General features: G+C 36.1%; 1 protein-coding gene across 1 annotated transcript; it reads right to left on the minus strand.

Moving 5' to 3' along the window:
- Positions 1-1864: 1864 nt before the first annotated feature.
- On the minus strand, positions 1865-7466 carry LOC128236111 (uncharacterized). The gene is made up of 4 exons (XM_052950969.1): positions 7399-7466; positions 6641-6804; positions 6305-6397; positions 1865-2589 (listed from the first exon to the last, which is right to left on the minus strand). The coding sequence occupies exons 1-4, from the start codon at positions 7409-7411 to the stop codon at positions 2029-2031; spliced, it is 831 nt and encodes a 276-aa protein (XP_052806929.1). The 5' UTR covers positions 7412-7466; the 3' UTR covers positions 1865-2028.
- Positions 7467-11856: the final 4390 nt, after the last annotated feature.

Consider the following 11856-nt stretch of genomic DNA (forward strand, 5'->3'; position numbering starts at 1 on the left):
GGGAAAATAAAAGGGACTTCTTTGATGTCTCAAAAAGAAAAATAATTTCAATTCCAACAATCATTTCCATACTTCTTTTTTTAGTGGATGGACTGCTCGCGCGAAAAGGAGGTAACCTTGACATAGTGGTTAGGCTGCAGTTGCCTCCCTTCGCAAAGAGGCCACAAAAAGGGACTGTCGTCAAACAAAATTTACACCAGCGGGAAAATATATTAAAAAATAAACATGATAAATGTATGAAATAAGTGACGCCACCCGTGAAAATATTTTTTTCTGTGACCACTCGTGAAATAAAATACGATCTTGCACTGAATTCAACAAATTTCCTTTATATATATTCAATAACTTGAACATTCCTTAGTTTATTTACGTTTCATTTATGTACATTGACAGAACATATAAAAGTCATTTACATAAAACACATAGTCCCTCATTATGAGTTATTAGGGCGATAAAAGCTTAAAACACATCATATTTTACTGCTGTTCAATTCAATAGGGAATAATCACAATGCAAGCGTTACAAGATGCACCAGAGAATATCCCAAATATAAAATGCCAGATAAAAAAGCTGGGTTTATCTATACAATTGTGTTTAACATGAATACTAATAGTGTGCATCCTGTAATACTTAATATGGATTGATAAGCTAAAATGTCGCAGATTGAGTATGAGCCATTCATATTGATGTAATACCTTTTAAATTTAATATTACATATTATATAAAATGATTATGTACTTAAATAGGATACTATAACTTATAACTATAAATAAAATTACAATGTTACAAAGCCCCTACTTAACATGCAACATGTTGATATTTGGGTTTCTCAAATCATCAAACATTCCTTTTAACACTATCTATGATGAGGATTTATTCTAAAATTTAAAAAAATTGCACTAACACTAAATATATCTTTGTTTGTGAATATATAAAATGAAACTTTAAGTATCCGGTAAAGTAACAAACTCTTGGTTAAGCTTACTGGCCGAGATATACAAATTATCCCTAATTGTCTGATATATTGAGCATGTCAACATAACAAGAATTTCATCCTCAACGCAATTTCTACAGAGAGGATAAACATGATTCGCAAGGGCTATACCTGCATATCTATCATTCTCAATTTTTATTGGAGCAACTTCACACTCCTTTTTTGCAAAAGAGGATCTATGTTTGTTGGGAATGAGCATAACCACGTTTTTCTCAGTTTCAAACTCTTGTTTAAACAGTCTATAGGTTCTCAATTCGTTTCTTCCAGTCCCATTTCACCACTCTCAGTATTTAACTGTTGTTTCCATTCATAATTAACATAACAGTTCATATTAGCTATAAATAACCCCACTTGCACTTTGAGCTACGTAATAAACAGTTTTGTTAAAGTCTAGAAATTCGTCAATTAGAAGTTCAAGATAGATTTACTGACAAGCAGTTTGGAGGTTATGATTTCCATTTGCGAAAGAGAATGGCGATCGGCTTTTCGACGAACATCTAAAGTGAACTAAATTATTTTTGTGGGTCAACATACATACAATTATCAGAACACCATACACCAACGCATCAAGCAACTATTGAAGATCATTTTGATTTTCAGCAATAAGTACAACATCATCAGCATATAATGGAATACATGTTTTCTTATGTTCAAGATCAATACCTTTACCAACGCAAATGTGTTCTTCTGTCATATTTCCTTTAACAATATTAACATGCATATCCATCATTAATATGAAAAGTATCAATTTGAAACAGGAAAGAAGTATAATCATATAAAATAAATCTTTCTAATAGATAGAAAGGTAAAGTTTTTATTACATTAGTTAGTGTATGCATATCATACTAATTAAGCCTATGCCAAGGACAATGTAACATACTGAATATCATTAGCAACATTTTAAAATAAAGTGATCATTTTAAGGAGTCATCTTTGCAAATCAGTAGAATAACAAAAAAACGTTTAGGAGGCTGTATTTATACTGTTATCTTTTTTCCTTCCATAACAATCTGCCCGGTGAAGAGGATGTCGCCTTAAATGTTCCCGTAGCTTGGCGGTGGTCCCGGTGGATATGCGGGATCGGATGCAGGATACGTCCCGCCCGACGGATAATTGGCCGGTGGTGGAGGGTAAACCCCAAACTGGGGTCCTTGCGCTCGTTGCTGTGTGTTAATCAACTCCTGTTGAAGGCGCAGTTGCTCCTGAAGCAGTCTGTTTTGTTCCTGGAGGTTTTGTGTATTGGCATTCGTACCCATCCCGCCCATACCCGACCCCCCATAAGCAGTGTTGGTGGTTGACACGGTCCCTGTATGTTCAAACAATATCACAGTCCTACCATTTCGACGATTTTGAACACGAACACCAAAATAGCTGCCATACGTGCAAACAATAAACATGCCAAATATGTTGACACCTAGAGCCAATATGCAGCCGGCAATTATTATACCAGCCAGGAGCTTTACTTTGTCCTCATAACCGGTTCCTTCGTCGTCAAACCCATACGTGTCGGTATTCATGCCCCCAATCCCGGCGAGAATCGTACCGATGAAGCAGCCCATGAATAGAAACATGGACAGTATGTATTGACCAGTGATCTGAAACATAAAACACTGAATATCAATGAACATTAATATCGAGCGGGTCTTTCTATATCATTGTTTCCTTAGTTTGTTGTATTTTGCCAAGAATTACAAATAATTGAAACGTAATCAGTTTAGTTATCGCTTCTAAGTGTCAGTGGATAGTTCACTACATGTATACTTTTGTATGTATTTGAATGCATGAAGCTCATTACGTGTACGTGTGTATTGATATCGACACATTCCTGTGTTATATTTTCAGGCTCATGATAGCTTCGGATAAACAGGTAGTAGAATTCCAACATAGAACCTTACCAATTTAGATTGGTGTAATTTGACAAAATATTTAAGAATTTAACAGTTTTTATATCACGCAACATTCATACTTATGCCTCACAGTTCCTCATAAATTTCCTGCAATAGCCAAGGACGCTATAATGCAAAGAGAACTAATATTCATGTAATACATAATAGCTTCACTTTCAAATAATGCACGAACAATTTTGTTTTTTTTCTCAGTGAATATGTTTCCATATAAAATTTGTCTTTTAATGTGTAAAATGTCACATGTTTTGAATTATTACTTATATACACATTTTGTCTATATCGGTAACGAAATGTTAACCAGTAGTCTGTTTCAAAACTAGTAGTAGAATGTAGTTGTGTTAAATAGTTTCCACGTCAATTTCAAAATTAGGTCATTTTTAAACAGGTGCCATTTTAAGCCGAGACTAGTTCTTAGGAAACTGTCATTGTTGTCTAACATCTTTGTGTTTTCAATGTGATATACTCCTAGTATATCTGTTGACGTAGAGCGGATATCTGCCCATTCACCGAAAACGACCATGTTGCATGAATTTAACACCAAGTATTAATTTCCAAAAAAAGGGTGAATACGCTCGATTTCTTTCGATTTTGTAACTCCCCATATCTCAGACCGGTGTTTCAACATAGATCCAACAAATGCGTCCAACAATTGACAAAGAACGCTAGGCTAAAACTTGTAATGCTTTGTATTATTTTTAAAACCTAAAGAGCCTTAAGACCTTTCCCTGCTATGGAGTCTTGGTTTTGACCCAAAGACCCGGTATAGTTAAAAATGTTCCAAATATCATCGTTCATGAGACTCTATCATAGTTGTGTTTTTTTATTTTCACATATATTTTTTCTCTAATTGTCTAATCCTAAGTGACACTGGGACATTAATTAATAGTTTCTACAAAAGTGGCGTGCTGACAACAACAGTGCGAAACATAATGTATATACTTGCATTTGCAAAGTACGTTTGTATGGCTGAATATCAAAATAGTTCATATAACAAAACCAATAGAAAACACTGGGTATACCGGGGTTAGCCGGGGAAATAGGCCGTCGTTTTACCTTTCAGGTGGCCCCACACTGCCGGGTGAATGCTGTGGTTTGTCTTCGCTTTAAATATAGCGGAGAATGGGCCATACCTAGGGTGCGAGGGGTATGACTGGGGATTTTACCATCTGTTCGTCCCCGCAGGGCGGGGATTTTAAGCCGGTGTTTGCTGGACCGAAAGTCATAGTCCCCGCTATTCCCCGGACCTGGGGGGTCCGTGGTTACAATTGACGGGTACATTAGTAGTAATAACAAAATAACTATTGAAACTGTATTAACATCCTTGTGACAGGCAAATAATCGAAGAAACTTGTTAATCAATGATATTGTTTAGGTTTTGATCGCATGATCATTATTGTTACCATTTACCACCCTTATTTCATTTCCATAATATATCTTATCAACCAGCTATACAGCTGTATGTATACAATTATTCACACTTTTGCAATACATGAACATTCTCCATATTTCAGCTGTACTTGAATTGTTTTCGATAGTGGCAACCTTATCAAGATGATAACATACACTTATATTTCGTCTCCTTTCGTATATTTGTTTGACGTGATACTTAGATGCATAAGTCAAAAAATAACTTCTCTCCTGTTCTGTTTAATACTTAAGGATTTTATATAATTTTGAGTATTTAATTGCTGTTCCTGGTTATCCATGTACCGACCAAATGTTTTCATACACAGATGAACCCAATCATAAAATATTATATGTTTTTATTGACACTCATGTCTTGCAAAAGTTCGCTAAGGTAAGCGTACGCCGCTTGTGACGTCACTTGTATTATCAACGTCACATATATTTTACAGCAATAACACGTCATTGAACCAATTATAAACTACCTCCACCTCCCCCCTGAGCTTAAGTCGTATCAACTTCGTGTTAAAAATTATTATTCACTGGCGGGACTAGTGGAGGTGAACAAGGGCCCGTCCCCCTGAATGGACGGACAATTAAAAACTTATTTTAACCTTAAATTGATACCTTGAGTTAACTATAAGAACGATGGTTTATTTATATACATAGTTTTTTTCATGAGTAATTCCACTTTATAAGATGTATTAGAGTGTTCTTGAATGAAGGGTTGAACTGCATCAGTGACAAGCGTCAATTCAATACCTCAGTAAAACTAGAACTCCGCGAGTCGGATGTGCCGCCTGACGAATTATTTACTGTCGACATTATAACTGTTGGATTGGCATTTTATTCATTTATAGACAATGATGTTGCCATTTAAATTTCAAGTGTAAGTGGCATTTGAACTGAAGGTAAAACCGTTAAGTCGGACAAAATTTAACAACGAAAATTAACAAAGGGCTATAACTCTAAAATTATGGAAGCACGAGTTACGTTTCATGTGCACTGCACTTGCCCTCAATGAGACCTATCTACCTATTAAGTTTCAGGTTGATATCTCTTATAGTTTACGATATATGCCCCTGGCAAAATTTAAGCTAATTAATTAACAAAGGGCAACAACTCTTAACATATAGATGCAAGGGTTACGGTTCTTGTGCACTGCACTTGCCCTCAATAGGATCTATCTAGCTACAGGTATGAAGTTTTACGTTGATACTTCTTATCTTCTTCAAAATATGTCCCTGACAAAACTTTAAGCATGAAAATTAACAAGAGAAGAAGAAAGCAAGAGTTACTGTTATTGTGCACTGCACTTGCCCATTTTGAGATCTTTCTAAATATGAACTTTCAAGTTGATAACTTATATTCTACAAGATGCCCCGGACAAAACTTTAAGCATGAAAATTAACAAAGGGCAATAACTCTTAAAATAGTTAACGAGAAATGCCCCGGACAAGTGAAATCGGGACACGGACGCCAACAAAGGGCAATAACTCTAAAAATAGTTTACGAGATATGCCCCGGACAAGTGAAATCGGGACACGGACGCCAACAAAGAGCATTAACTAAAAATTTGGAAGCAAGAGTAGCAGTGCTTGGGCTCTGCACTTGCCATTAATGCGACCTATCTACATAGAAGTTTCAAGTAAATACAACTAATAATTTACGAGATATGCCCCGGACAAGTGAATACAGGACGCGACCGCCGCCACCGCCGCCACCGCCGTCGCCGCCGCCACCGCCGCTGACAAAAGTAACCACTATATGTCGACTTTTCAGGTGACACAAAATGAGTAGGTTTGACTCCATTTATGAATTCCTGGATGCACCATCGTTATTTATAATCCAATAAACTACATAAAACAAATCCACATGTAAGAATTGAATTACCCACTAAATATAAACAAGACATACTTTGTTTTGATTGTATGCGGGAAAAAAACCCAACACAATAAGTAATATATCTTGCAAAATATATTGCCAATCATGAGCTTACCGCGCATCCTATTTCCCGTTTCTTGATGTCATCTTTTGCGAACTCGCCGCCTTTAAAAGCGATGAACGTACACACGGCAGCGTGGATCATTCCCTGAAATCATCATCATCATCGTCATCATCATCTTCATCATCATCATCATCATTATTATTATTATCATTATTATTATTATCATTAGCAGCAAAAGCAAAAGCAGCAGCAGCATTATCATCATCAGCATCATCATCATCATCATCATCATCATCATCATCATCATCATCACCACATCATAATTATCTTAAATGTTAAGCATATAAAGAAATTTAAAAAACAACAACAGAACAATATTTTTTATACCAAGATGCCGACGAAAAAACAACCGACGAAATATGGAGGTCCAAATCCTCCCTCCGGGTACTTGACAACGGCGATAATTCCGATGCTGAGGAGTCCAACAGACAGGAATCCCATCAGACCGGCTAAAATCTTGTATCTCAGCAAGGCTGCCGCACGACCATCGTCTGGTTTAGATACGTATAACATGAATACGCGGTGTACATGCTTAAACGGTTAGAATGGTTTTGGTTAAGGGTTGTTTCCCCATCACCATCCGCTGTCAACATTTTCCAAATGTTAGTATTTGATTGAAATAAAAATCAACAACACGAAGTCGCTTTGCAGCTGCAAGGTATGTTATATGAATGCACCTTAAACAGGTAAACTGACATTTACAAAGAGCATGTGTCTGTTTAAGTACTTTTATGTATTTACTTTGTCAAAAACCAAAAATCATTCAGGTGGGATGAAAACTAATTAATTCATTCATAAATGAATTCAATAATTCGTAAACTAATTGATTAAACTCATTTAAAAATAAATTAACTTTCAGTTGAAAGTGTTAACGTAACAAAAAAGAAAGGGTCGTCTTTCCACAACATGACTCCTTTTCACTGATAGCGTCACATTAATTATTAGTTCAAAGATTAACATGAACCATTACAAACGTTTAAACGTTTATGACGACCTAACGTCGTGGCGTGTTTATTTATAAAAAAGTATGTTAATTCAGTAACCGTCTTTTTTATTCAGTACAAAAATTCTATAAAAACATATACCTTCAGAAGTCATAGTTATGTCCAAAACTTTAAAAACCTTAATACTTATTTCCTGACGCTTGATACAATATTTTAATTTTATTACGAATGTTTGGTTGTTAAAATAGAATATTGATATTTGGCCATCCATTCTATACGCATGGGCAGATTGCCTAAATAGACATGCCATTTAAAATGATCTTAAGTCATTTTCTAAAATGTTCATGGTCAATTTAAAAGGATTATTTAAATATTTTAGACATAAAAGTTAATAAAAATAAAAAACAACTAAAAATTTATAAATATCTATATCATATAACCAGTGAGATATTTGAATCTTTAAACAGGTTTATGTTAAGGTGTTTAGTTAATAGAAATATCGATCACTCCTATTATCAAGTATCGTGTTTTGTTTTAATGTAAAATTTCATTATATATTAAGACCGAGACACAGTTTTGGTCGGAACAATAGGGTTAAATCGGTTAAATCGTTCACTTAAAGTTAAAATCAAAGCGCTTGAAGAACTGGGCTTTCATGCGTTGAAACTTTTCGCATTCGTATTCCACATCGCTGTTTTACATTCAAACAGGAAACCGTGTGTCCTCAAAGAAAATAAGAAAACTGTATTTCTAGTATTGATTTCATCGAATTAAATTTCAATAGTCGTAATTGGTTCAAGAATTACAGTTGATTATATTTTATATAGAACGGACGCCCTAATTGAACAAAGACATATGCACACAATTAACTGTCCGCATTTTTTGCATCACAATAAAACTTATCTGCATGTTATTTGCATGATGATATGGTTATTATTGGTTAAACTGTTGATGATTTATAAAACAGCTTTAATCTGCTACACGAGTATCGTGTTAATTAGGGGTGGAGGTTCTCGTCGATCAATTTAAGATCATGGTATTCAAAAAGGGGTAATATACCAGTCGATGAAAGCTGTTTATACGCCAACAAACATACTGAGAAAGTAAATGAATTTAATTATCTTGGTAGAGTGTTTAATTAAACCGTTTTTTTGTTATTCTAAACCAGGACGTTATAGCCAGGGAAGGTTTCAAGGTTTATAGGAGTCTTGTAACACTGCTAAGCATTATAATTTTCATACCTAGTGTTTCATGCCAGTCTTTTATTCCATTTTGTATAATTGCGCGAATTAACGGAACGTGACGTGAATTTTGGACTTAACGTCGACGTCACTTCGGACACAGCATACACACTTTCCATGATACAATGGAAACATATAGAAGGAGCCTCGAGCATATAGGTCAATCCCAAGAATTGTATGATGACTTGTTGGTTCCCATTACCAGAGACAAACTTCGGATTGAAATGAGACTTAATATGACCCGTGACCATGGCAACCGACTGTGGATGCTACAGAAAGTGAGTCGAGCTATTGATACGGCAATCAACGTGCTACAGTAAGGAGTAATCCCTGTGCTTCAGGAACCCCATATTCCAACAGCATCGTTCATCACCACAAGTGACAGAACAAACAGGAAGCATATGTACAATCGGAAAGTTACTAAACAGGTACATAATTTTCAGCGTCAAGCAAAGCCAATCAGCTGATCAGCCTTTATGACTGCCTTCAATCAACACCACCGGTATTGAGCGACGTAGATGGTATACTCGTACGTTTGCGGTTAAATAGATATGCGATTAAAGAGATTCATATGGCTGTGAGACCCAAGCGACCCTTATTCGCCGTTGTCCACATACAGGTTTAAGTCTGTACTGTTTGGGGCGGCGTGTTCTTCATTAATCCTATGTGCAATCATCATCAACCACCTCAAAATCACAAAGACAACTGGCTGAGAGGTATCGTTATCGGATATTATTACAAAGCGTGAAATATTGCAGAACAAGTTTATAATTCGCTTGATATACTTCCAAATCACCATTCGTACCAAGATCATTTTGCAAGGGTTGTGGAGTTTGATATGATTGGGATTCGCCACTGCCGTTCGAGCTTCAGGAGAAATGATAAGAAATAGCTCGGGCATCAATTGTGTTTCTTCTATATCAAACAGCAGATGCTTGTTCAACCTTGTAGCCGAAGACATCGTCAATGCATCGGATGAAAGTATGTTGCAGGCGTTTTCAATTACTAATATAGCGTTATATGGTTCAGCCGAAAGGACTTACCCTACCACAGGATACAGTTAATGGCCACAGTGATTGGCGCGCGGATCTGTAGGACAAGTATTCAAAGAAAAATACAAAAAAGAAAATATAAGTTCCTTCCTAATATGTTAAACAAGACTTCATTGAAGTTTGATCAGGGAAACAAACTTAACAGAGAGGGTTAACACAGATAACGAAACCTCTCTGTAAACTTGAGCCAGCTGTCTTTTTGATTTTGAGGCGGTTGATGATGGTTGTGTAGGATAAATTGAGAACACGTAGTACAGACTTGAACCTGCATGCAGTCAACGGCGAATCAGGGACGCTTGGGTCACTAAACCATAGGAGTCTCGTTAATCGCATAACTATTAAATCGGAAGCGTCTTAGTATACAATCTAAGTCGCTCAGTACCGGTGGTGTTGATTGTAGGCAGTCTTAAAGGCTAGACCTATCAGCTAATTGACGGCAGCTGCAATTGCCCACAATGCGTCCGGGTGGTGATTGAATCTGTCATGACTCCATGGTGAGACATATAGTGAATGGGATATTCGTTTTTAACGCTAGTGTCCACTTCATCAATAAATCCCCTATCCCTTGTTCACGTATAATTTCACTGTCTTTCTGCAATGTGAATGGTTCCTTTCGCAACCGCTTGATCAGGTTTTCTGTACGTCTCACACTCACATTTGGTCAGCATCGGACGATGGACATCTTTCCATGAAACCTTGGATACCTTTAAATTAACCAGTTTATGTTGTGTCGCAGAATGTAAAATGGCAGTGTCCGTTTGTGTATATGCCATTGACTGGAAAGTCGCTGCTTCGGGGTTCAGTTTGTCTATTTGTCGTCTGCTGTTCCTCACGTACAATTCCCTAGTATACGCCTTAAGACTAATATATCACTATATATAGATAAATGATAAAAAAAATTAATAGATATAAGCCAACAGCAATCTAAGAAATACATTTACTGTATTTGAGTAAGCATCTGACCAGTCAACTGAATAAATTACATTACAGTCCTAATCTCAATGAAACTGATAAACGTTCATGTGTATCATCTTTGATATAACCATCCATTGCACTTTCACTGACCCGACGGCCATGTATTTTAAATAGTCTGTTTTAATACCATTGTTTGCAGCAACAGTATCACCACCTGATCTTAAGGAGTACAAGCAATATCTCTTTACATCTTTTACATTAGGCGTTAAAGCCGAGGTTCTACATTTTCGTATTTACCTGTTTAGTTTTGTAACCGTCTTTCGTTAAACATATGTTGCAAAACAAATACACCTTATCTACCAGTTTGCTCCAAATAATCAACTTCTTAACATTCTCAACTGGGCATAACTTTGTATTTGTTTTAGCAATGTGGCTGACAAACTTTACATTGACGGCAGAGTGTTCACGGCGCTGTACCCGAACTCCCCCCGAATGCTCGCGCTTGTGTGAGTCGCACTCGTGATGGTGCATAGAGGAGATTCGGCAACCAAGGCGGTCCCGCCTCCAGTAATGTCTATGTTTGGTATAGCAATAATATTGATAAATCTTGCAACGTCTCTATGATCAGTTTGTACAACAATGGTCTGATACTATTATTCTCAACTAAAGTAAGAATATTCTAAACAATTTATGAAAGATTTTAAATTCAAGAAATATCTTGAAATTAATATGAACAATAAATATAGAATTGCATTATCCAGACTACTATGGTGTTCACATTCTCTGGAAATCGAGGTTGGAAGATACAATGATATATCACGTATAATCGTTAATGCAAACTTTGTAATGCAAGTATGGTTGAATCTGAACACCTCTTTATACTATGCTGTCCTTTTTACTCTGACATACGTCTACAATATAATATTTCAGGATCATGGAATACCTTGAATACATTTGTCAAGATAATGTCATCAATTCAAATGATAGTATAACTTTAAGACGTTTGGCTAAATTCATAAACCATGCTATGCCTCCATTGATGCAGTGACTTCTTAGTTTTGTACCTTTAAGTATATTGTTGTATTAGAACATATAAAATTGTTGTATGTACTGTTCAAATCTTTGTATTCTGTGTGCATCTCACTTAATATGTGTACTGTTACTTGTTCATGGCCAAAGGGTCTTGTGTTGCCGATATTGCCAATAAAACTTGAATCATAGCCCACCATCACGATATTTATCAGTCTAACTCCCTTTAATAAATATAGCCATATAAGAATCGTGAAAATCAATGTCACATACACGAATATTTATTAACTCGGAACTTCTTAAAAAGCCTGCAAATGCTACCAAAAATGCACAAATGATACTCTTAGCGGGTAAAGCGGCCC

Source organism: Mya arenaria, chromosome 5 (genome assembly GCF_026914265.1).
Source record: "Mya arenaria isolate MELC-2E11 chromosome 5, ASM2691426v1".
NCBI classification, from domain to species: domain Eukaryota; kingdom Metazoa; phylum Mollusca; class Bivalvia; order Myida; family Myidae; genus Mya; species Mya arenaria.